This window comes from Labrus bergylta, chromosome 23 (assembly GCF_963930695.1).
Source record: "Labrus bergylta chromosome 23, fLabBer1.1, whole genome shotgun sequence".
In the NCBI taxonomy this organism is placed as follows: domain Eukaryota; kingdom Metazoa; phylum Chordata; class Actinopteri; order Labriformes; family Labridae; genus Labrus; species Labrus bergylta.
Genome location: NC_089217.1, coordinates 9,726,146 through 9,753,124, shown reverse-complemented (window position 1 = coordinate 9,753,124; position 26,979 = coordinate 9,726,146). Strand labels below are relative to the sequence as shown.

At 40.9% G+C, this 26,979-nt stretch overlaps 1 protein-coding gene across 1 annotated transcript; it reads right to left on the bottom strand.

Annotated features, from left to right (window-relative positions):
• Positions 1 to 294: 294 nt before the first annotated feature.
• LOC109988136 (protein phosphatase 1H) lies at positions 295 to 26,317 on the bottom strand. Its single transcript, XM_020639526.3, has 10 exons — positions 25,789 to 26,317; positions 19,182 to 19,371; positions 16,337 to 16,708; positions 14,393 to 14,505; positions 14,111 to 14,195; positions 12,347 to 12,465; positions 7,099 to 7,162; positions 6,255 to 6,362; positions 2,471 to 2,622; positions 295 to 2,166 (listed from the first exon to the last, which is right to left on the bottom strand). Exons 1-10 carry the CDS (start codon positions 26,022 to 26,024, stop codon positions 2,019 to 2,021), a joined length of 1,587 nt encoding a protein of 528 aa, XP_020495182.1. The 5' UTR covers positions 26,025 to 26,317; the 3' UTR covers positions 295 to 2,018.
• Positions 26,318 to 26,979: the final 662 nt, after the last annotated feature.

The window sequence follows — 26,979 nt, the reverse complement described above, 5'->3', positions numbered from 1 at the left end:
CCCAGGCCTACATTATGAAATGCACTGACACAAAAAATCACTACATCCAATAGCACATCGTTACTCTCAAACCTGTCCCTCTGGAGACAAACGGGATCAAGCATCTAAAGCTTGTGAAAAAAGCAAAAGAAAGCTATCCAACTTCCTCTCATTGAAGAACTTATGTTCATCTTGACATTGATTGTATTTTCAGGATTTTTATTTATTAAAAATATGAATTAGTCCTTTCACACACACACACACACACACACACACACACACACACACACACACACACACACACACACACACACACACACACACACACACACACACACACACACACACACACACACACACACACACACACACACACACACACACACACACACACACACACACACACACACACACACACATATATATGACTCCCTTGTTAGTGATGTGCGTCAGGGGTACACTGGGGTCTAAGTCATATTTTATGTTTAGTCTTTTCAGTCAGACCTTTGCTAGGGATATTGGGAAAATGTATTTCTTAAACTTTGTCCATTTGAACAAATTTCCAGTTTTTAAAGTGTCATTGTTTTTCATTGTTTTAGGGAAATACAGCATGATTCTTACTGCCCATGTGCATTAGATAGGAGGCCTAAGCCAGGGGACCTTTAAAAAAACAAAAAGCCTAAGAAGAAAATGAAAATATAAAAACAAAGTGTTAAGTGTGGGACTTGCTGTGTGTTAAGACATAAAACAAATAAAATATGATGGATTCAATCACATGATTTAGAGGTTTTTTCTCGCCCAAGCTACTGATCTACCCCCTGCTTCCAGTCTTAATCTAAACTAAGCTAAGTTAAGCTTATGGTCTCCTGGCTATGGCTTCACATGTTACACACAGATATGTGAGTTACCATTCTTCTAATCTAAATCTCAGCCTAACCCAAACATTTTTAGTAAAATTACAATTTGTAAGACTCAAGTCTTAGATTAAGTGATGAGTGGCTGTTAATAGTTCTCCTTTTAGATCACTGAGGAGTTATCACATGCATTTGTTCATATACCATTATCAAACTATATCCCAGTACTTGATCAAAACAGGTTGTTCTCAATCCCCACTAAATATGGTTCTTGTTCCACCTTGCTACTCTGAGGTCCTTGTGTCTTTTCCTCTGCGTTCATCAGCTACGCACTTATGGTGAAACATGAAAACTACGCAAAACAGCAGAAAAAGCCTCCCCTTGCTTTCCTTTCGGACTCTCCCCTTACAAAAGTCTCAAAAATCATAAATTCTATCAGGATGCTCAAGGGAAGGGAAAGAAATGCAGGTCCATGCCAGAATCTCCTCGCTGCAATCAGTCAGGAATCTGAAAAGCCAAATGGAAGCAGTTCCTCAGCAAGGGAATCCTTCAAAGCCACACTGTGGCAAAAACAGAAAAACGCAGCTGACTCGTCAGCCTGGTCCATGGTCACGAGACGAAGGAGGTATTTTTTTTTTCTTTATACAAACAAGTCGAGTGTACAGTATAAGAGAAAAGAGGAGGGCTAAAAGAGAAGGAAGAGGAGGGCAGAGTTTTGTACAGCACTGCAAGAGAGGCAAGAAGAAGACGTGAAGGAGGAGGTCTTTTCTCCACATTAAAAGAGCATTTGATTATTTTAGCTGTCTCATTTCTGAAGAAGTTCAGAGGCAGTCAGCCTCCTTCATTCTATGGAACTGTAATCAGTAATGTTCTACTTTTTTCCTTCATCACTTCTATCAACTCAACAAACTACTTCTGACTCTTAGGGCTTTACAAATACGCAATGCAGTGCTGACTGAAGTTCCCTTGATCAGACTGACAAACTGTGAACTTCTATAGAGACATGAAACACCAACAAATGTAAATATCCAAATTTGAGTATACGGTTGGTCCAAGGTAGAAGATAAATATTCAAACAGCACTGAGGGGGAAAAAAGGGGGAGAACAAGAGTTTAGGAATCCTGTTGATCAAAGAGCCTACATGCTCTTCAGGTCCTTAAAAAGGAAGCACCTCTGCCGGGCTCCTCAGGGTTGACGGTTTCCGTACATCAGCGGTATGATGAAGACCGAGATGTCGTCTCCGGAGCCCAGGCGCTCGTTGGTGATCCTCCAGCCTCTGTCCCTCAGCACGCCACGCGCTCGCATCACCAGGTCTTGAGCCGCCATTGTGTACCTGATGAGGTAAGAGAAGAGGACACAACAATAAACCAACAGCATACAGGGTCACTTTCACTGGGTTAGCACAGGAACTGAAATTATTAGTACAGTGAGACATGAGGCCACCTATTAATAAACAGAATCGTGTATCCTGGAAAGATCAGTACAGTTCAGCATTCCAGTATAATGATGCAAACCAGAACACCTGACATTACTAGGAAACTGGAAAACGTAGCCTTCAGGTGTATAGAATAACAATTTTGAAGCAACTAAAGAAAAAAAAAAAGAAACCAATAAAGAAATAAGGAAAGAAAAAAGACCTGTGTAGGTCATCAGGGTCACAGTTGGCGAGGAATGTGGTGACGGCTTCGGCTACTTCCTGGTTGGAGAGGACGTCCCAAAGCCCGTCGGTTCCCATTACCAGAACATCATCAGCCCCATGCTCGTAGTGCATCAGGTTGTAGACTTTAACCTGTAAAGCAAAATACAAGCATGCAGGGTTATTTACAACAACAACAAAAAATTAACTTGACCCCTAACACTAAAGTAGCATCATTCTTGCTAGCTGGCCATGCTAGAAATCTTGTGAGGTTGCAAAGCTGTGTTTCAAGCTAAATGCTAATATCGTCATGCTAACATGCTTACTATGGCTAGGCCGACATACCGGGAATAATCTTGGTCTAGCATGTAAGCATGGTAAATTGCTGATAAGCACTAAACACAGAGAACTATTGCAGTGATTGAAATGTGAAATGAATCCAGACAGTAAAAGTTTCAAGCTAACTAGCAGTTGTCTGGCCTTTTTATAACCAACGATGACAGTTAATTTGGAGCTTAAGCTTATATAAGTCCAATAATCACCAAATTCATCTTCTCAGGATTCAAATATATCTGTACAAAACTTTATGGGTCTAAAATAATAATTCACATTTTGACCCTGTTGTTGGAACCATTGATAGACCATCTACTGCAAGTGTTGCTAAAACTTCTAATAATACAAGATAACATGAACAATTCATACAGAGAACATGATATAACACTGTCGTGATAATACCACGTCTCAACTATCTGATACAGATTCTGTGTTTTTTTTGTTTGTTGGTAAATCCACTGGTAAATTTATGATTAAAAAGACGCTTAGTGGCTAATATAAGTTCCAACTCGGCAGGCTTCAAATCTTGGTGGTTCTAAGCTTGAAAATTAGAACAACGACAGAAGCTTGAAATATTCCTTGCCACTTGAAACTGGCTTACAAGGTCAATAACATCCAGCTCAAATAGCTCTAGTCTTATCTGCCATATAGAAATTAAAAACTGACCCAGCCTTCACATTGAATCTGAATGAATTCAACACAGTTTTCATTCACTGAGAGTGTCTCACTTAGATTTAGTTGAGAGTGGTTTGTGTGAATGTACTATATGGACTTGAGCTTGCATAGAGCTTTTCTAGTCTTCTGACTACTCAAAGCTCTTTTACACCGTAGATTACACCTACCCATTCACACACTGATGGAAGAGGCTGCTGTGTAAAGAGTCTATCAGTAATTACTAATCCATTCATATGCCGCTGACAAAGCAGCAGGAGCAACTTGGGGTTAAGTGTGTTGCCCAAGGACACATTTGACATGTGCCTTCAGGATCTGGAGATCGAACCCTTGATCTTTTGGTTGATGTCGACCGACCACCACTGACCACCACAGCCGCCTGATGTGTCTCTGTCTTTCTCTCAAAGACGGAGTGCTGAGAGGGTTTCAGTCTTCCATGTGAACCCAGCATGAACCCTGGTGTTAATGAATAAAAGATCAAGCAGAGAGCTGTGGGAGGAAAAAATGCAAAAACTTCATAAGACAAACTACAACCGCAAGATGAAAGCGCTTTGAAACCAGAGCCAGACAGTCATATAGGTGAGCTTAAGTTTCCCCCTCAGCAGAAAACCCTTTTTTTCTGACAGAGATGCTGTTAAACACTAGTACCTCTGGTGATTTTTTTAGTGCAGATTTGACACGAGTAGAAGCAGTGAAAGTCACGTGACAGACTTATCCTTTGATATATGACAAACAAGCCAGGGAACAGGGTTGTTCAGCAGAGCTAGAATGAATGGAGGAAAAAAAAAAAAAAATCCAATCTGCGGTTCAATGGGTTCAGGGAGACAGAATCTAAGGCGTCAATTTAAAATTCCTGCGTTTGAAAAAGCCTCTCGACATCCACTCTACTTATCCATATGCTCTTGACTACGAGCAGCAAAAGAAGGACAAGTCACATTTGTGTTGTGTTGGTACCTTTTCAACCGACATTTGTTAAAAAAAAAAGTTTTTTTTATATAAAAGCATGGTTTGATATTGCTCATTGAGTCTTAATAACCGAAAAAAAGGGAGTTTAGGTTGAAATAGGCTAAGCAATAATCATACCCTCCACAGCAGACCCTGGTGAAATGAATCCTGATGAACGTTTTAGAAGTCACCTCACACAATCATTTAACATTTTGAGTAGTATGCTAAAAAAAAATGTCCTAGTGCTACAAGAAGATATAAACCACTCTTGCTTGAAAAAAGAATGCAAAAAGAGAAACAGCTGGCCTAGCAATAGCATGTATTTAGCATGTATGTAGCATGTATGTAGCAACAGCATTGTATAGCAATGAACAAGCTCTGTATGTTCTGGTAGGAGGATGTTGTTGGCTAGCTGTCTCCAGTCTTAAAAGCTAAAGCTAAGCAGTAGCTGATGTTGGAGAGAAAAAGTATAAGCAATAAAAAAAATCAAAAAAAAATCTTCTAAATGGAGCAATAGCTAACATGCTCAAGCTCGAAGCTAATGAGTGTGAAAAGGCTGCGTACAACTAAAAGACCTGTATGCTTTTTTTTTTTTTTTTTTTTTTAACTCAAACATCTGCAAAGACTGTTTTGTTGTAATTTTAAAACCTCCATTGTTTACATCAATCTGAATGATTTCTATAAACCATAGTGGTCTTCATTACTGCGTTTGTTGGCACATGACTGTGTTTACTGGTGTGACATCACCCCCTTCAGACTTGTCAGGACTGTATGAAGTCACTAGTGTGCACAGGCAAGCCATCTTTAACCATCTTTTTATAGATTATAAAAGCATTCAAATATTTATAGATGTATTATATAATTATTCATTATAATGAAAAAAAGTCTTTGGAATGCTCATCCCCGCCATCTGGAGAGGCTTGTTGTTGTTTGTTTGGATTGATAGCAGCTGGCAGGCCGCCAGTGCCGGTGTTAGAACCGTAGGGGAATAGAGACAAAGTCAACTCAACTTTTTATCCCTTATGTCAAGTGCAGATAATCTGTTCTTAGTGACATTGAAGAGAGAGGAATATAGAGCAGCCTTTTAAAAAATCAAAGGGTAATATTTGCGGTGAGATTTACATGCTGTTGGGCGTTGATGGTCTAGCGATTGAGTCGCGTCCCATGTATAGAGGCTGTAGTCTTTCAAGTAGGCGGCCTGGGTTCAAGTCCGATCTGTGGCTCCTTTCCCGCATGTCATTCCTCACTCTCTCTCCTGCTATTCCATATCATCCAATCTAAATAAAGGCAAAAAGCCCCAAAATACACCTTAAAAATGTATATGCTCCAACTGGGGCACCTGTTGCTCAGTTAGTAGAGTCGGTTGTCTCTCAACCAGAAGGTCAAAGGTTCAATCCCCAGCTCCTGCAGCAATCATGTCCAATGTGTCCTTAGGCAAGTAACGTAAATGTGCATGATTGGGATTAGTTAACAATGATGGACACTTAACATGTGGATGGGTGAGAATGGGTAGGTTTGACATGCGGTGTAAAACCACTTTGATTAGTCAGAAGACTAGAAAAGCACTATAGAAGCTCAAGTCCATTTACCATTTACAATAACTGATCGATAAATTAGTCATCCAGCCTGCAAACACATGTCACACCTGCTCACACTCTTGTGTCAGATAAGACATGTGCTCCTGTTTTTAAGTTACCACAACATCTAATTTCTTGCTGTTTCTTCAAAGTCTTGGCTCTGTGATGTTTAGCAGGCTGCTGTCCGGGTCAGTGTTACCGTCTGCTCTGCCCTAAATGAACGAGTGTAAGCAGGCTAGTTGCTACGTTAGCTCTTACCTCGGGGCAACAGGAAAGGAACGGTTTGATGTAGATGTTGGAGTCGTGAACTTTGAGGTCATGGTCACCGAGCCCACGGGTCACACCAATGGTGGCCAGCACACGTGCCTGTAGAACATGGGCTGCGTTAGTATAGGCGTCTTGCACAGTGTGAAATATCATAGCATTTTTAAAAGACTGTGGACTCAACATAGAGCGATGTAACCACAGTTGTAATGTTTGACAATGAGACCTCACAGTCAGAGATGACAACAGAAGTGTGTGTTGGAGCTGGTTATTGCTTTCAGTACAGATTGTGTAAACACCTGTTGGTGGGTTAAACAAGAAACACAACATGTTCCTTTAATGATGAAAGTATCTCTCAATATTCCTCCTGACTTTTATCACTGTGGAAACTCGCTTTCATCTGATCTCAAACCAAACTGATTGAAAATATGAAGCAAACTGACACCGCAGAGAACTGAAGGCTTCTGTGCAATTCATTTGGTGGACTGTTTTTTTTTGTTTTTTTTACAGTTTCCGTCTCGTCTTCTCATCTCTCCCCTGCTGTTCCCTGTGGGGATTAACTCCACTTCTCAGAGAGACGACTGTCATCTCCCGAGTGGTGTGTGTCTGTCTGGATGTCCGTGTGTGTTAGCTGTAGCTGCTGGAGTGAAACAGATGGACCGTCTTCTTTGTCTTCTAGCGAGGATGTACTCACACACACACACACACACACACACACACACACACACACACACACGCGCTACATGCCTGACAGCCAACAAGAGAGTAAATACTTAGAGTGGGTTATTTTCTGAATTCCACAGTCGCAGCACAGAGCTCGGAGGTGACAGACTCTTACCTTTTTCCCTTCCCCGTATATCAACGGGAACTTGAGATCTTCATCCTCAACGGTCTTATACGCCCTGTGTTCAGAAAATAAAATAAAAGCAAGAAATGAACAAGCGAAATTCTTCTTCTTTAATGTCCGGCTCACACGTGCATTCCCATATTGATAATACACCAAACGTTAAAGATGTGAATGTTCGAAGTAAGAAGAAGTGTAAAACAGACTCTGAGATCCGTCTTTGAATACGCTCACTTTGATTTATTTTTGTAGTCAACATACTCGCAGTGTGCAGGTTCTACAATCTCTCACTATGTTGCATCACTACCCATCTGGATATAAAATAATAAGTAACAGCTTCTGCAGCATCTGCTTGAGCCGGGAAGTAACTATTGTGTGACTGACGAAGGGTAGTCGAGACTGTCAACTCAAAATAAGAATATGTCTGACCACATTGTGTTTTTTTATTCACCACATTAAAGCCTGGAAGCAAAACTATATTTCAATACCTCAAATTTAGATTTTTCTCATTCATTAAGTTCATGATTGTCTTTCTGATTAACGCTTCAATTATATATTTATCAACTCATCTAAATTGCACTATATATATATTGTATTGTACATGTGGATCAAATGACGTATTCACCACACTTTTTCCATTTTCAGCATCTTTCAGATCATTGTTTTGATTTTAATAGCCTATAACCCAGCAGATACATCCCCCCCCCCCCCCCCCCCCCCCCCTTTCTCCTGTGTGCTGCCCAGGTGTTGCTCCTCAGCCTGAGTGTGCCCAGCCACACCTGTGGCTAATTACAAATCAGGGGCCGAACTATAAAGAGCACAGAGTTACTATTACTTTTCCCTAGGTTTGAGTTTATTGTTACTCCCCTCATCCACTAGCCAAACTAGCATCAAACTGCAGATGGAAAAAAAACAAATGAAGCAGCTAGCTGTAGAACAAAGCAGAATATTTTGCAGCTTAATGGGCCATTACGTCAAAGTGGTCGAGACCGAACCGAGAGAAACGGGCCGACACTCACTGACCGACCAGAAAAACAACTGAAAATGACACGTTTTGTTCTCTGTGTCGGCTAGATGTGTAACCAAGTGTTAGCCATGTTAGCTTTATCGTATGATTATACCATACACATGAATACCACTGGGGCTGATATATCAGCCTTTTAGTCACTAGTCTGGGACCAGATCCAAACATGCACTCCCAATAATGCAACTTGACAGGATCTCTTTTTAAGACACTTCCTGTCTGTTAAATGCATCCGTCAAATTCTACACTTTGTTCAAACTCTACATCTATTAGCTGAAGCAGATACACTCCTGATGACATCATTGGGATCATTTTCTCTCCAACTTGTGAGGGAGATTAAACTGGTCACTTACTGAGTGTGGGGAGCTAATCATCTCACTCAGTGTCAGGTGTGTGTGTGACTGACTGGCTGTGATTTGGTCCTGGTGTGTTAAGGTTATATATATATATATATATATATATATCTCTCTGAGATGCAGCGCTCTGTGCTGACTCATTGTCTCACCTTCAGAGATAGTGAGAGGTTCTCTCCGTGTTTCTTGTGTCCTCTAGAAGTGTGTGATTTTGCATAAGCACCACTTGACTTTTCTCGGTGGGTTTACTTACGGGGTTCCAGCAGATCTACAAGTGTAGTTTCTTGGTGCTGGGAATTTCTGACCCAGCCTTTTTGGTTCTTTGTAAACGCGGGCCTGATGACCTTTGTGTCTCAGCTGTTTCTGGGGTCTTAGGAAATCAAAGGGACTACCCTTTAATCTATTTTCTGGTCAGCTGCTCGGCAGCAGTGGTTTTGTTTCTAGTCTTGAAAGAGAGCCTTTTGGTTTTGCTTGCAACTTTTTGGTTTCTTGTCCCCTCCTATTTAATCGTTTGGCGATTCTAGTGGTTATCCATCTGGGATAACTTTCAGATACCCGGGGTCTGCAATTGCATCCCAATCTCCCAAAACCATACACAACTTAAAATTAGCATGTTACATATAATGGTTGTCATAGGTGAGGTAGAACTCTCTATGATGAGTTCACTATTCTTTAAATGATACACTTATCAGGAATTTGACATTTTCCTTGTTTCTAGGGCGCACACAGCTTTCTGTTATACTTTTGTGCACAAGACGCAGAGATCCAACTTCTACATCCATCAGTCACCATGCTCGTCAAACTTCTGATAAAGCCAGAGACGATACACTGCACTATTTTATCTCCCTCTGTTTATTGTGGGATGTGACGGGCTGCCTAATGAGCTCATTTTCAGTATTCTTTTTTTTTTGCATTACAGAGAAAAACACATTTATTGCAAAACAGGGAAAAAAAATCCCTATTTCCAGCTTTTCAAATACGAGGTTTTACCGCTTTTGGCTGTTTTGTAAAAAGGCATCTTTGTGCATTTAGCAATTTGACGCCACTATCGGAGAGAATGTGTGGAGTATTCGTGCCCTTGAGGAGCTTCTCATGAATGTTACCTTGTTCAAGGGCACATGAGAAGCATCTGCTTGTGGTAAACAAACTCAGAAGCAAAGAGCAGTGTCATCATTCTTCGCTATGCTTTAAAAAATACCTCAAATTTTATTTTTAGCTGCTTTCATTTGTGACCAAGGCTGGATTACAGAAATATTGTTCAGCATCAATCGTGGCTCTACAAATGTGCAGGTTACCAATGCCATGTTCGTTAATGTGTCCCCATACCATCCCTGATGCAGGCTTATGAACTCTGACAATGGGACTTCATGATTCATTCATGATTTCCAGACCTGTCAGACCTTTTTCATTCCTGAGGACATTTTTCAACGTTGCCTCAGTCCATTTTAAATGACACTGTATTTGGTTTATATCTGGTTTCCTCTTTGCATGGTCGAACTTCGGCTTGCTTTGTGAAGTCAGGAACAGACTATGTTCACAGGCAAGTCTTTAGAAGTCTTCCTGAAGCTCATGTGGTGAAGTCCACGAGAGGATCATTTGAGGAGGTGAAGTTCACAGTGACTTAATAATGGTCTTTGGCCTAGTCCCTTGTGAAAAGTCCTTCATGTACAGAAGCAAATTCTTTGTGAAACAACAATATCCTTAAAGTGTTTCACTATTCACCAGTGCAGTCTTTCATCTCTGACCGAGTTTAACCTGACTGTAGGTTTCACAAAGTGCTGCTTCCCTCCCCATCTTAACTTCAGAAGGACTGAGTCTCTCTCAATGCTCTTCTTTTAACCAATCATGTTACTGACCCGGTTTAACCTTTTGAACTGTGAGATATTCCATCAGGTGTTTCACAACTTTTCCCTTCTTCTGTTGTCACTATCTTGACTTCTTTTTGTTGGCATTAAATTCGAAGTGGGCATATCATTTAAAAAAACAAACAAACAAAAAAAAAATCTCAGTTTCAACATTGAACAGGTCTTTTGAATGAAATAATACGGTTTCAGTGTTTCATAGATCATCACATTCTGTTTTTGTTAACATCTTACAAAACCACCTTACCTTTTAGTGATTGGGGTTATACAATACCTAGGCATTCAGTTCATTCCCTGAATGAAGGACACTTTAATACAACTCATACAGACAGACGAAGTCCACATCCATATAAATGCTGTGTAGATTTTTTTTTTTTTTTTTTTTAAATCTGCTGCATGTGTAAAAACAAACTGCAGCTGGCCATCTTGCAAAGATTAAGATTACGGTATATTTAATCGTGATTAATCAGCTGAATTTCAATCGTTAATCGTGATCAAGCACATTTTAAATTGCAAGTTTGAAATTCTAAATTTAAAATTTTTGTAATGTCTTAAGCTGAGAGTACATTACTTGCTGTTTAAATCAAACCTGTGAGGGCGCTCACTGTTTCTGCTCAGAGAAAGAATCAACTCACTGCAGTCAGGTGTGTGTGTGTGTGTGTGTGTGTGTGTGTGTGTGTGTCACTGATTGGCTTTGATTAAGCTCAGGTGTGGGGTATAAACAGGTATAAACTCTGAGTCTCCAGTGTTCTGTGCTGACTCATTATCTCACCTTCAGAGGTAGTGAGAGGTTATCATGCGGTTTCTCTTATTGGCAGTGTGTGTATGTATGAACACCAATTAAGAACTTTGTATTAGTTTTCCATTGCTGGTCTCCCAGAGTATAACTTCGGGTGCTGGATAGTTTTGTTGCTACTCCAGTCTTCTGTGTTATCAAAGGTCTCCCTGGCAGCCTTTGCTTTTCGTTTTTGTTTTCTGGTTTCTTCCGGACAGTTTTGGTTTTGAGTCCGTTGCTTGGCAGCAGAGGTTTAGTGAATAATTTTCGGTGCATTATTTCGTTTAGGAAGCTTATTGTGGCTCTATACAGTTCCCCCCCCACCCACCCCCTTTCTGATCTATCACTATTGCAATTTTATGGTTATCCTTTTGGAATAACTTTGAGATGCCTGCATCCCAATCCCCCCCCCCCCTTCAGACACAAACCTACTTTTATTTTGAGATAAAGTAAGGACCTTCCAGTAAGGTTAAGACATTAACACCTTACTGATCAAAAAACAAGTGAAAACAGGAATGGGGGAGAAAGGGAAATGTTTGGTGTCACAAGGTGGATATTACTTTGACTCGTCAGCTGAGCTGTCTGATATATTTTTTTAAATGTGTGTTTTGCAGCAGCATTGTTCTTTTCCATCACTGTGACTACATGGAGACACTGTGTAGAGGCTTATGCACGGTGCACCTTAAGGGACACAATAGCATGTGATTAGAATACTTTCATTCAGACCTTAATTGATTGTGAATAACTAATGCTGACAGCACCACTCTACAGTTCTTCCTTGTTTGGATGAAATGAGAAAACATAACGGTAGCATCTGCAGTGGAACATCCTGGCTGGTATATTTCTGCTCCTGAGGGGCAGTCTTATAGTGAAACATACATCAACCAACACAGTGCACACTGTCCTGTGCAGTATGAGTCTCTGTGTGTGAGTGAGTGAGTGAGTGTGTCTCATTACTGGCTTCTGCTGCAGCCACAGTCAGACAGCATGGTGCATCGCTAACTCACATAGCACCACATATAGGACCATCCCTGCTGTATCATTAGATCATATAGGTTAGGCTTGCTCCCTCATTAGCTCCCTGCTGGTTCTCTCAGCTGTCACAGTGGAAGAAAAACAGTGAAAGCAGCGAAAGAGGAGGGAACGGAAATCTGTGGCAGTGATTAGAGGATGCAGGGGTCTTTGTCTGGGTGAAAATAAATGTGTTAAAGCGAGACAAAAGACTTACCATCCTTTCATGGTGAAATCTCTGTAGAGCATCCTCTTGCCCACCTCCTTCCTCTGAACTCTCCGGGGAAATTCCAAGTGCGTGAACTCATTTCCTAACAGGTGAGGCTGCATGAAACCCTGGAGGACAGAAAATGATGGCCTTCAAGTCAGTCAGGCGGATAAATGTGTGGCAGATTTGCAGATCGAATTAAAGTCAGCTGCCATCACTTTTTATCCCCCTCCCCCGATGTCACCTAACCCTGGAGTCTGACAATATGATAGTGGAGCGTTAAAAAATTCAGATTATATACTGTCAGCCATCTATCTTATTCTTCCAATTATTTCAAATATTGGGTGAGTATGAAACTATTACATTTGCCAAGGCTGTGGAAATTCTCAGGTGCAAAAAAAAGTTGAGGTGATAGATTTTTAAAAAAAAAGTTTAATTATTGTTCAAAAAAAGGAAGAAAATGTGACTCGTTTCAGTAATGAGAATTTCATTTCCACACAGTCTTAAACTTTCCATTGCTTTCTGGTGGATAAACTATTTAATAGAGATGGTGTGTTTTTTTTTAATAACCTGCTACTGCATTTTCCTTTACAGATCCAACCCCCTCAAGTCCACCCTCTCCGTCTTTTGCCTGCTCCACTTTTCAGAAAATGTGTGCTCAAAGAGGCAGTTTTCCCCCTTCATGACATCACAAAGGGCAGTAGCCCCTCCCCCAGATGGGTGACACTCCCACAGCTAGGTGTTTGTTCTGCCCTCTGTGTCTGCCGTCTCACTGTAAACAATTAGGCATGGAGCGAGAAAGACCGAGACACACAAGCTCTTCCAGAGGGGCGTGGTCACACACACAGCTCCTCAAGAAGAGCTCTCTCTCTCTCTCTCTCTCCTGCTCTCTCTCTCTCTCTCTCTCTCTCTCTCTCTCTCTCTCCTGCTCTCTCCTGCTCCCTCCTGCTCCCTCCTCCCTGGAGTTGACGGGCACTCGGGTTGCAAAATCGGCGACACGGAAGCTTCAGTGTTTAGCCAGCTCTGCATCAGTATTGAAAGCTTTCTGTATTCTGACCTCTCTCCACTTATCTAAAAGCATCTTCAATATTGATCCTAGTTTCTAATTTCCTTGTGACAGCATTTCTGGTCGTGGAGCTTATTAGAAAAAATGGCCGTGTGGGTGTGTCTCAAAACCGCCTATCTTCTCTAGTCAAAACAAATACAAAGCATTCAGGACCGGAACTGAAACGTAGAAGGCGGACACTCTGGATGCTACATTGTTGTCAGAGAAGCCAGCACGTCAACATAGCACGTTTCCTTAATGTCTGATTATACAGTAAGCACATTTTATGATTTCATTCAGTAGATATCGCACATATTAGGCCCCTACCTGTGTGCTGTGACTCAACAATGACAGAACTAACTATGAGCTTAAATCCTCAGGATGATGATCTGGAGAGTTAGAGACTTCAGAGCAATAAAACACTGAAGCACAGAGGAGCAGAAAAGATAACGACTTTCAGTGTCTTTTCTTTTTTTTTTTGCTTAATGTCATATTTCTTCTAGATCTTATTGTATAACATCATACCTGGTCATATTTAATCTTCTCTTTGGCTGTTTATGGTTTGTTTTAGGGATTTGTAATGTTTCCCCCTTTTGTTTTGACGCTTTTGATGTCCTGTGTGAACCACTCTGAATTGCCTTGTTGCTGACATGTACAACATTAATACGATTGCCTCGCCTTCTTAAAAAAGACACTTTCTCTCTCTTTCTGTGTCAAAGTTTTCTTACCAGGAACTGGAGCCGCTGTCGTTCTGACTCTGGTGTGAACTCTGTCGACATGGGAATGATTTCATTGTTTCTAATGATGATGGCCCTGCAGACAATACAGAAAAAAAAGTTTGACAAGTCATGCAAAGGCAAACCATATGATTGGCTCAAACTTTCAGAATGAATGGCTCAGTATTTGCGAGAGGGAGGAAAAAGATTTCCTTCCAACTAACATAATTCATTTTGATCCGATTCTACTGTCCCAGACCAGTTATTACGAGGACACAACGTTTGCATACACACCTGCTGTCACCTGCGTTGCCAACATATAGTTTCCCCAGGAGGTAAACCACAGATAGAGCCGTGCATCCTCCTGTCACATTATAGGCTTGTTTCTCCTTCTCAATCTGAGCGTCCTGAGGGGAGAGAGAGACTGTCAATCTTTAATAAAGCCTCGCTGAGAAAGACAACAGATGCAATCTTTAAGAATGCCCACATCCACCCACATGTGACATGAAAATTAAGAAGGGTCAGTAAAGTCAACCTCCAAACTGCATGCAGCCCACACATGCAGAAATGATCAAAGACAGAAAGTAAGCAGCAGAAAAGACAAAGAAAATCTGATCAACTTTAAAAAAAAAGAAAAAAAAAAAAGAAGCCAGACGATGTGTGGGCGGACTATTGACGAATCGATTGGTTTAACCTGGACCTCTTGTTGACCACATGTCAGTACACAAGACCTTGCTGTGCATGATTAATTCAGACAGTGAAATGTGAGAAGGCTTTGTTTCCTGACTTTGCACATCAAGATTCAACACCCTTTAATATGGATTGTTCATGCAGATATTTAGTCTTCATATTTCACAAAATCCAATTCTAAAGATGTCACTTCTTCACTTCTCCCTTAAAGTTTTATCTCTATTTTAAGTATTTCACAATTACAGCCACACACACAGTCTTTCATAAATCCTGCTGTAAACACTGTTTTGTATGTCCAGTGATTGTACTCTATGAAGGACTCTGTTTCTAACTGATCAAATTATATTCTCCTTCAAAAAATGACCAGCAAAGTGTAAAAATGCTTCTTTTCCCCGTGGGAAATTGATGATCTGAGAGGAGCTATAGTGACCTTTAAAATCTGGGTATCCGCAAGATCCATTGTGGGCTGTTTTATATCGCCATCTAGTGGTAACACTGGGTAGATTTAGTTTTTTTTTTTTTTTAAAGGAATTACAAAAAACATTTTAAAAAATCTGTTCCCTTTTGGATAACGTATTCAGATATTGTGAGGTTAAGGACACATACAGTTTAATAGTGACATAAATACATCTAGATACATTTGATAACTTAGAAATCCACTGTGATCTGTTCAGCAGAGTGACATTCAGCCAGGAGTTAAAGGTCGAACTAAACTGTGTATGGAGACGATAAAGGTTGTGTACTAAGAATAGCTTTTGTGTGCATGTCTATAAAGTGTATGTGTGGGTGGGTGGGGGTATGTTTGCCTTTAGTCCCTCAGGTTGGAAAATCAGTGAGTAAGTGCAGCAAACACAAGAAAGAACTCAGCAATACATACACGTTTCTCTTTGTTAATCTATTAATTGCAAATGTTTTTTACAATCCCACTTGCAAAAATGTACGGTTGACATGTCGTGTATTTCAAACTAGAAAAAAAATGGAAACATGGTGAAACAAGTCCATGTATGTGTGTCTCGTGCAAATCAAACTACTCTATATCATTAATGGAAGATTTATAGACTTTAACCTCATCAAGTGAATGCCAAGATATATTTCTACAGGTGAAAACACTGTCTCTTATGTATTTATTTTTCTAATCCTTGAGTCCTGGTATGGCATTTGTGACGAATTTGTACATATTTATTCCAACCATTTCTAATCATCAGCATCATCATCAGCACTCTATCATCCTAATTATTTTAATAATTCAAAGCTTTTTAAGTGCTCAATCACTGACCCATTTTTTTCCTGTAATTCATTGAGAGCAATTTTTGTCAGGCTACAATAAAAATTAGTTTGAGCACAGTGGTTAGAGCGCCCATGTATAGCGGCTGTGGCCTGCGGGCGTTATCGGTTTGAATCCAACTTGTGGATTCATCTCTCTCTCCCTGATTTCCTCCTCTATCCACTGTCCTATCTCTCGCCTGACTTAAAGTGAGTGTGCAGCTTTCAGGACAGATCGAGTTATGTAAACTAGAATCAAATCAGGACCTTGCACCTGTCTCTCACCATCTCTTTGAAAGCGTTCTCTATGGCTCCTATCACCAGGCTCTCGTGCTGGATCTTCTTCTCGGTGAAGAACCGTGGCGGAGGCGGGGTGCTGCTGGGGGGACCGGATGGACCTGTGGCCCCGCGCAGCGAAGCGGCACGAGTCAGGCCTCTGTGAGGGCCCGGGGTGTTTCCTTGGAGGTAGGGGTTGTTGTCGGGCTCCTCGCCCATGATAGTCGGGGGCAGGGAGGCGAGGTTCCGCAGGATCTCGATGACGGCCTGGAGCTGGCAGGCGATGTGGTGCTGCAGCAGGCGGGAGGCGACGACTGCTGCGCCTGAACCAGCGTGGCCATCGAACAAGGCCCAGTAATGGAACACAAGCCCTTCACTGTCCTGCAGACACATGTTGAATAAACATACTTACATCATACTTCATCACGACTACTCCCAATTTGGGCCGTTTGGTCTTAGCACCCCAAAAACATATCTTAATAAACATTTTTTTTTGTCAAAATAATGAAAAAATTAAGAATTAAATTAAGTACATTCTGCCATTCAACTTTTGAAGTATCCACATAATTTACTAAAAGACGAAATAAAGGCTGTGTGCTCTTCATGTTCAATATCACAGCTTCATTATTACAAAACTTCCCGAGCTTAAATTTGACCCCAAGATGACCTCTGTATCTTGAATATTACTTGAATAAGGCCCAAAATACTTCACCAGCCCCCTCAAATCAGAGACAGCAGAATTCTTAATCCCCTTCTCACAGTGGAATTGACTTCTTGTCATAAATCCTTGAGAATGGAATGTGCCTCAGAAATCCCAGAACTTTTGACATATCCCTGAACTCAAGACTCTTTTTGACTCATCCACATACGAACAAACAGACAGGAGAAACATCTGTCCTAACCTCGACCACGGCCAGTTCTAGGCGATTCTGGAGAATATTGGGGTCCTAGGCAAAAAAAAAAAATGTATTGGGGTCCCCTCAAACCAGCATTCATTATTATTTTTCACTCCTACAAAGATAATGCCTCTTCATTTTCCTTCAATAACTTTTATTGACAAACTCTGGTTTTCACAGCAATGTTGCATGGGACAACTAGCAGGGAACAAAGAGTGAGTGCTTTCAGATGGGGCCCCCTTAGGGAGGTTTTCTACTGTCATTGCAAAATTTGCACATTTTGAGGAACTTGCTGTGACTTAAGGTTTCTGAGCTCTTGGGGGTCCACTACTGGTCTGGGGCCCAAAGCAGTTGCCTGCCTTGCCTATTGACAAAGCAGCGCCTCTGACCACGCCCCAATATGAAATAATAAGTATATAGATGGAAGAAGTAATTCCCATTCTGTCTAATGGACATCATCCAAACTGAACATTGATGATGTCTTTCTTTCTAATGGCGTAGCAACTATGCTGAGCCTGTTTCCCCACACGGGACACGTTCAGAGGAAAATCTTTATGATACACACAGGACCAGCACAACAGCATAACTGCATCATTCCCCCAGCTGTGAACAAATACACCCAGGCAGTCCTACACTTGTATGATCCAACACAAGCAGGGTGTTAGGCTAGCACACATCTGTGCGTTGACGCTCCCTTGGAGCAAGTCCAAAAAAAAAAAAAAAAAAAAGATGAGATATCCTTCTGAGGGCAAAAAGGATCCTCCTGCTATTTTGGTGTCCTGAACATTTTAGAATCACTTTTAAACTGACAGTAAGGCAACATGTTCAAAGATGGAAATGATAAATACTCAAATTTGTCTGAAGGATAAGTTTGCAAAAATCCTTCTCTGACTCATCGGAAAATAATTGATCAAAATGAAAATCATTTGCTCAAGAAAACATTAAGCTACATGACTAATGCTACTACAGTTGAATTTGTAGTATCTGTGAGTCATCGCTGAGAGGATCAGCCCGGGAGAAAAACATCATGACTCATTTTGTCCAGTTGATGCAAGGGAGCGCCAGAGGTCAAACCTCCTTCACTCTTCATTTGCTCATCTGAGCAGGAACAGCACATGGGGCCCACACCTTGGTAGAGTCTCTGCCATCACACACTCTGCTGGTTATTACCTGAATGGTCATCTTTCTGCGGTAATTTCAGCTAAGGTGGTGTTACATTTTATGTGACTAAACAGTGTGCTGTGACTAAAATAAATCCACAATGGTTAGTGGTCTCTAGTCACTCAGAATGAGCTCATTATTCCCTGACCGACCTTCCCACACAGATCACAGGGTGGAACCATGGAAACTAGTGATGTCTGAACATCCTCCCAAATGACATCACTGACTCAGTAACACGCTATCCTTTCTGCTTCCCGTGAGAACAGTTTGATTGGACAACTGAGGATGGGTCAGACATGACGGCTCAGTCATCTTAACCTTTGACCTCACATCTCCGATCAGTTCATCCTTGAGTCCTGGAATGGCATTTGTGACGAATTTGTACATATTTATTCCAACCATTTCTAAGATATGAGGTTCACGAGAACAGGACACAAATGTTAGCCAGAGAAGAAATAGCACTTTCCAAAGATATGATGACGATGCCGTATTGTAGTTGAACTTTGATGTTGGGGTAATTAAAAATGAATCACATCCTCTTTTTAAAATCTAATTAGACGTTTGTTTGAAACTGTCCTAACGTATAAAGTCGTGGCTTGGCTTGTAAAGTTACTATCCTGTCTGATTCTGTGTTGTATGGAGCACATTTGTTAAAAGGAACTGCACTAGTTAGGTCACTACTTCATGTGTATCCATCTGTATGCATGCAAACTAAACGGTTCATGAATGCATCATGTATGTACACCCTTTGGTATTCATTCATTTCACAGACTGCATCATTTCTTGTACTGTCTTACCTCTCCCAGCATGCCGTGCTCCATACGCAGCCCCAGACCCTCTCCGTTGGGCAGGGAGTTGCGCCTCTTGGCCGTGGGGGTCTTGCTTGGTGTGGAGGGGGGGCAGTAGCTCATTGGCCTCCTTCGTGCGACTACCACCTCGCAGCAGGCCTGGTCCTCATTCAGAGCACTCTTACCTGCATTGATCACCCTGAAACACACACACACACACAGGACACACACAGGTTGACTCATACTCTGGGCTTTGAATTCTCAGCCATTCATAGGTCTAATTCTATACAAATCATCTCCTGGAACTTTTTCTTTCTTTCTGTAATGGTGTTGCTACAAGCAACCGATGCATCACTTGCTATAATTTCAAAGTCTGACATCTGTGATCCGGAACAAGCTGTAAAAAAAAATTATATATATATATATATCCAACATCAGACGCTTTTTGTTGGATGAAACAGTGCAGAAGTCTTTCATGGTCATTACGGCTCACTGCAGGATCACAACAATTAGTCCGAGCCACAGCCTGAGGTTTTGTATCTGCACACTGTGCTCGCTTCGTGTGCAGCTCGTGTTCCTAATGAAGATCAAACAGGAGAGCTTGTTTGTGGTCCTGCTCAGCTGATGCAACAGGACGGCTGCTGCTGCTGCTGGGTGAATTCAAAGTGTTTGTTGGTGTGTGTGACTGTATGTACACGCCCAAAGCAGTACGTGCGTTTGTGTGTTACCTTTTCATCTTTTGTACCTTGTTTAAGCAGGCAGACCCCTAATGGTATACAAGAGAAAAGAAAACCCAATAGTGATTAAGGACAGACACAAAATGACTTTGCATTGAATGTCCATATTTATATACCCTTTAGACTTTAGCGTTTCATACAATTTGTTAACGCTGCTTTTCTTAAAGTTTTTTTGGGGGGGCTTTCATGCCTTAATTTAGAGATAGGATAAAATCAGGGAGAGAGAGAGAGAGAGTGTGGGGAATGACAAACAGGAAGGGAGCCACTGGTCGGATTAAAACCCAGGCTGCTTGCTTGGAGGACTATAGCTGTCGTACATGGGGCGTGCACACTAACCACTAGGCTACTGGCGCCCCCAATGCTGCTTTTCAGTGTAACTCATTCCACCAATACAAGAAGCTTCCAACAGTATACAATGGAGACGGGCATTTGAGAGTACAAAAATCTTTAAAAAATTCACCACATTTGATTTGACACCACAAATTGTTAATGAATTGTGGATATGTCATACAGTGCATTATATTCATTTATTTATTGAGTTTAACTTTGTACTGTTTTATTTCTGTGTATATGGTCTAAATGATGGATTTACCTCTTTTACAAACTGTCCAGTATGAAACTTTAGTGCATAACATGCCGTATCTGTTAACGTAATTATTTTTGGTTGGTTTGAAATCATAAACAGAGAGCGAGTTTAAAAACATCACAGTAAGTATGATAGCTCGATGGCTGAATATTTCAATTAGTCTTACACTTTTGTGTTGAGGAGTCAGAAGAATAGCATAACAAATCCAATTCAAATGGGATGTTTTTGAGGGAACAGCCCTAATGTTTTTGTTCATTTTGGGTCGTAGCTTTTTTTTGGCTTGCCTTCATATTTTTCCTGTCGTCCCAGCGGCCGCTAAACCTGCTGAATAACAACCAATGTAATGGAGCTTAAAATAAAGAATGGAAAAAAAAAACAAAGCGTGTATAGAGCAAATCCAATGAGACTGATAGACAGACATCTCTGGAGGCTTGTTGTGAAAAAGAAATTGGCATGTCTATTTATAGACACAGACTGTGGATGTTTTCTGTGGAGGCTGCATCACGGTCTGCTTCTCTGCCTCGCACGTTTGATCATCTTTGATGGAAAGGGAAAGATAGAAGGCCTGAAAAATCACACTTAGTATTCTATTTGAAAAGAATACGAAAAGAGATAGAGAGCCGTTTGTATCTGTTTCATTGCACCTTTTGTGCACACTCTCTGGTTTCCAAGAGAGAGAAACGAGACAGAAGTTTGATGGTGCAGAAAATAATCCATCAGAGGACACATAAAAAAAATACTAAATTCTCCTCTGTATTCATATCTTAAACCTACACTATAAATGTTTGCAAACTTATAACAAAAAAATGCACACATCACTGTCACTTTTGATGGACTACATGTAAAAAATACTCTAATAAATTGCACCAAGGACTTTATGTTTCCAACTGAGCTGGTTGTCAATGTGTGCCTTTTGGTCTCAAAAGGGCTCCAAGTTCAAAACTACATAGGTTATGTGTTATTCAGCATTGCATGCCTTGTATAAAAGCCATTATGTCCAGAGGGCTGGTCTGCACTGTGATAACCTGGCTCTGCTTTTGAAACCTAATACTGTATCCACTACAACGCTAATTACAACGGAAAATGCCCTCTGAGTTATTACAGTCATAAAACACTGTGACGCATTCAACACTTTGGAGCTTGTAGATGTTTAGAAGTGCAGGCAGCCTTGTCGGCCTGGCTGTGTGTGTGTTTGTGTGTGATTGTGTCCTACTTATTTTTGCAAACATACTTCTGTGAAAGTCTGAAACCTGAATGTGAAAAGTATTAGCAAAAACAGTCCCCATTCTTCGTGACTACAATGCATTTAATGGGTTTAATCAATAGTGGAATCATTCGGTGCTCCTTCCTGCTAGGTGCAGCTGGTGCTTTTGTGCGTGTGGTTCAAAGTACTCTCGCATCTAATTTGTCCTCGTTTCAGCATTTGCACAAAAAAATAAAAATCACAGTCATTTCATTTCCTTGCCAATCACATTTTTTTGTTGTATTCGGAACAATTAGCTTTCCTCCCATTAGGAACAAAACCTCATTTTCCCCTCCATTGTTAGACATCTAATAACCTCTTTGTTTCTCTACCCCTGGCAGTAGGTTCTGGGCCAGACACTGGCCTGAAGGATGTGGATTATTGTTTGGCGAAGCACAATGGTTCACAGCTTTGCCTCTGGTTAACTCGTCACATCAAAGGAGCAATTACAACAACAACAAAAAAGCAACAAGGGTTGAATGCAAAAAACACGCCCAAAAAAAAAGAAAAAAAAATGTACAAATGTAGTTCTTTTTCTTCAGGCGTTTGGTCGTGATTGCACCTGAATACAAGAGATAAGAAAGACAACTCAGAAAATGGGAGCGTTTGAATAAAATGTAGCAAAAAATAAGTTGAGATGACTTCTAACATGTTTAAATCTAATGGGCTTTTTAGGCAGATTATTAAAAATGAAACATATTCAGTTTAAAATGACAATTTTGGAAGATATAATGTACTGTTCAAGAGTCTTATGGTGCTTTCACACTTGCACAAAACTCCTGAAAACGACATTGTTTTCAAACAAACCTAATACCATCCTAGGTAACAGGGTTTGGTTGGGGTTGCTGAAGTGAACTAGCTCAATAAAAGGGAAGGACCTAGCAGCTAGCTTTACGCAGCACATTTGTTAGCACTAAGGCCAACTTGCAGAAAGTAGGCCTCATAGTCGATGTGCTTTTGCAACCAAAGCTTTTTAAACTACTGGCATGCCTTGTTAGTAACATTTAGTTACTGCTAGGTTGTAAGTTGGTTGGCTATGATAACATTTGCAGTTTACATTAGAGCCAACAAACACACTCAAACTTGAAACTTTCTTGACACGTTTGCTCTTGTGTTGTTGATTTTTTTTTCCCAAAAGCTTTACTCCCATAATGCAGTTGTTGTTACAGTAGCTGTAGTTGTGCTAGCAGTTGATTATTAGCACTAAAACAAAAGATTCGACTGAGTTACTTCGGATTGTCTTGGATTAACCTTTATTCCACAGAGGTAGAAAAAAAAAAAGACAAAAGCCGAAACGACGGCTGTAATGACAACTCGGGAGTCTTTAATTACAGATTAAAAGCTGACACGAAATGAACTCATTATCCACACCGGTCCCAGAGAGACACTTCATGCCTGTTCTGAGTATCATCGGTGAGTCGAAGTAGAGAGAGAGAGAGCGAAAGGAAGGTTTTGCTTAATTATTGGGTCAAGAAATGAATTCTACTAATATGTTCCTAATAAAGTAATTATGCATTTGCACTGATGCACTGCTTTTCTTTACAAGGTTGCAAAAATATATGAATGATTCAGTGTTGATGTAGCCTCAAAGGGATGTAGACACACAGAAAACATCCTGACAATGTACTCTAATTATAATCTACACTGGCATACTAATCTTATATTTATCTACTTCATAAGGAATTGGCTCTGCATTTGTTCGTTATTCAAGGTTATATGAATCTTATTGTAAAATACTAACCGCACACACTACACACAAAAACTTCCACAACTCCAGAGTGTCATCTTAAAATAGAATTGTGTGATAAAAGGCCGGAAACGGATACAGTGAGGAATAATTTGATCAAGTGATACTTTTTTTAAGCTGCTTATTCTTCAGACTTTTTTTTTTTCTCTCTCACTTCAACACAAAAGCACCAAGCTGCTCTGAATTACGTCTTATCATTTTTCTGTGTGAGAGGGGGAAAAGCTTTAGTTAAGGTTTTTTTTTTATCTGTGATGTAATGTCTTTGGGTAGCTGTGTTGGAAAGAGCATGAAAGACACATGATTACTATGTAAAATACTGCTAAAAAAGATGTGAGAATATAAAACTAACTTCTGGCCCTTTTGTGACAGGCGTTTACTCGTGCATGTGTTTGTCACATTTAACATCTTGAACCGTTACACTTCTAGGGAAGACTTTTGTTTTTGTCCCTGTATCAGGTGGTCTGTGTGGTACGATGTGTAAGATTTATTTTTTCAGCTTTTTGCTTTATTGATAGGACAGTGGATTAAGTAGAAAATCAGGAGAGAGAGTGGGGAATGACATGTGTGAAAGCAGCCACAGGTCGGACTTGAACCCGGGCTGCCCGCTTGAGGACTATAGCCTCTGTACATGGGGCGCGACCTAACCACTAAGCAATCTGCGTCCCATAATGCACCTGTTTTTAAATCGTTAACTGACTATTTATCGATATGGATCGCTTTATGGATTCATTGGTAAACTGTTACCATGGATACAAATCAAAAACAGTGATATCGTCATTTAATCTGCTGACAGATATAAAGGTCAGGCTCTAATATTTACTTCCCTCTCAAATTAAATTAGCGGTATATGAATTGTTGGATCTGCAGAAAGATTGATCGACACAGAAAGTGTGCTGTGCAGATATCGCCATGATGTGATCAAATACTACGTAAACTCACATACAAGTGAAACAAAGCACTGACTCTTGTGCAAGCATATGTTAAAATAAAAATAATTGGCTTTAAGAAAAACATGAATAATTGTCGATTTTTCTTAAATTAAATACCTGGGAGAGTAAAGTAATTAAACAGTCATGCTGTTTTAAATCACAGAATTACTTTAGATTATATTTATGTATTAAATATGCTTCCAAACATCATCTTTCATCCACTTGGATGACCATGGCATAAATTCAATCAGATTGTAGTGTGGCAGAGGTATCTTATTTCTGTCAAACGCTGTCTATAGTGTGTGGCGTCAATATTAAATGAGATTTGCGTTTATACTGTGGAAGTAACTTGAGCGACTACGCCTCAATCTGAGATTATTTAACAGTTTTTCGAGGTTGACACCACCTACGAATAAATAAATAAAATAAAGCTAAATACATTACCGCAGTCATGTATTTGGTGTCACACTTTCATTTCGCTTTGCACTTCATGAACATTTTCCTAATAATTAGCATTCTCATCAAGAGAGATTTGAAGTACAACCAGAAATGTGATGATTAAATCTACCGCAGTTCTGCATTTTTTTTTTAGAAGAGTTAACATTGGACAGTGGAATCAGCATGATTCTCAGCATCCTGGGTGTCTTTGAACATTCACAGCAGATCTAATGGGTGTGTGTGTGTGTGTGTGTGTGTGCACGTGCAAAACTGCAAATGAGACACTTTTATAAGAGCTCAGATGGTAATCCATGTCCCATGTAGATGCTGGAAAAGGCAGCAAAGACAAGCAAGCAACACACTCATGTACCTTTTTAGACACCGCAGCGGTCTTGAGTTGAGCCACAATGTGAGGGTTGCATCTTCCTGCTTGTTTGCCACTTCACAGCTTTTAACATGCAATCACACACTGGCAACACTGCTCGTCACAAACAGCACAGTTGCAGACTAATAGCCGGACACAGATGCTGCTGGTAGAAGTTAGCCTGCATCATCCTCTTGCACGTGAATGGCAGCTTGTGATCTTGAGTGCTGTGATCCTTTTGGATGAATGCTGTCATCCACGTCTAACAGCACGCGATTTAAACAGATAAAAGGTTTGAGAGTGGCAGTGCAAGAGGATGCTGTCTGGGGTGGATGGAGTCTGGGTCACAACAGGTGCAAGGTTCACTTCTGAGTCGATGCTTTTCATTGCTCTGAGACCTTTGTGCGTGTTTTATTTCAATAATAAGGAGGAGCAAACTGTTTTGTTATGAACACCTGCATTCAGGCCTCAAAAGGCTGACCACAAAGGATGTGCAATTAAGTGCCACTGGGATGAAATCTGCAACACAACAAAGAGCCGCTTTGACAAACAGCTGAGGTCAGGTTACTTACTCCGCGTATCCGGTGGCCCACGGTAATCTCCTGGTTTCCTTCAAGATGAGGATGGGCCGGGCTATGTGGTCCGCGGAGCACTCGATCTCATCCGGGGACAGTCCAAGGAACTGCGGTCTCATATATGGGAATTTTAAGGGCAGCTCGGAACCATTGTTGCCCCCTCCGCCGGAGCTGCCCCCGGTCATGATTCCGCCCATGAACCCGGCCACGGCGGACTTGACCCGGGTGAGCATGTTGTTGGCGCGTCGCGGCGGGTTGTCCGTCGGCCGGTGTGCAGCGCCGCGGCTCCCTTTCCCCGGATTCCCCCCCAGGTCGGCCGCGCTGGTCGAAGACAGGCTCGATGGAGAAAAGAGGCGGAGGAGGAGGAGGAGGAGGAGGAGGAGGAGGAGAGCCTCAGATAGTTACAGCTTCATTCATTGAGGATGAAGACAACAGGCGCAGCCGGAGGGGAGGAAGATGAAACCAGCAGAGATGCTTTTGCTAAACTTTGCACAGCTCCATGGAGAGTCATTGATTCACAGCTCGGCCGTCGTGAACGCGGAAATACACAGAAGATTATCTGGTCATGTGACGCAACCATGGGCTGCACACTGCAAAAAATGGCAGCCTAATGGCATGCATGGTACCAATTTTCATTACTTCGGCTATTTCTATATTTAGAGCATAAAGTGACTTACAATTTATGTCAAAGTGAGATATTATAATATGGCAATACTTTAATCTAACTATTCAAGGTTGAAACATGATGATCAATGCGTCATCACTTTAAGATATTTAGACCTTTTTCACCACTAAAATGCAATCAAGTTAAACATGTTTAATGAAATAAATGTATTTTCTTGGATATAATACGGTGTCAAGGCTCTTACGGCTGTATGACTGTCATAGTGATATTTTTTGCAGCACAGGATGAGCAAAGCTTGATCACTGCTCTTACTGTGCAGCTACAGCATGAGCAGCTTACAGCTGACAGCAGGTTAACGGTAAGTAGTCTACCACTGCATTATATGAAACTATTAAACAACAATAAAACATCTAAAGCAAGAAGTTTACAGTGATTCATTAGTTTTTCCATGCTAATGTATATGGGATTTTTTTTTTAAAGTGCCTCATAATGATTTTACTAACATAACAGGAATATTACATCCATGATTATAATGAGGAAAATGTTAAGGGGTGTTTCCATAA

Excerpts from the sequence above, each read along its gene's own strand:
- LOC109988136 (XM_020639526.3), bottom strand. The coding sequence starts at position 26,024 with ATGCTCACCCGGGTCAAGTCCGCCGTGGCCGGGTTCATGGGCGGAATC. Across the intron at positions 19,372-25,788 it reads TGGGCCACCGGATACGCGGA|GGTGATCAATGCAGGTAAGA; the intron begins GTAAGTAACCTG and ends TGTGTGTTTCAG. Across the intron at positions 6,363-7,098 it reads TATACGGGGAAGGGAAAAAG|GCACGTGTGCTGGCCACCAT; the intron begins GTAAGAGTCTGT and ends CATGTTCTACAG.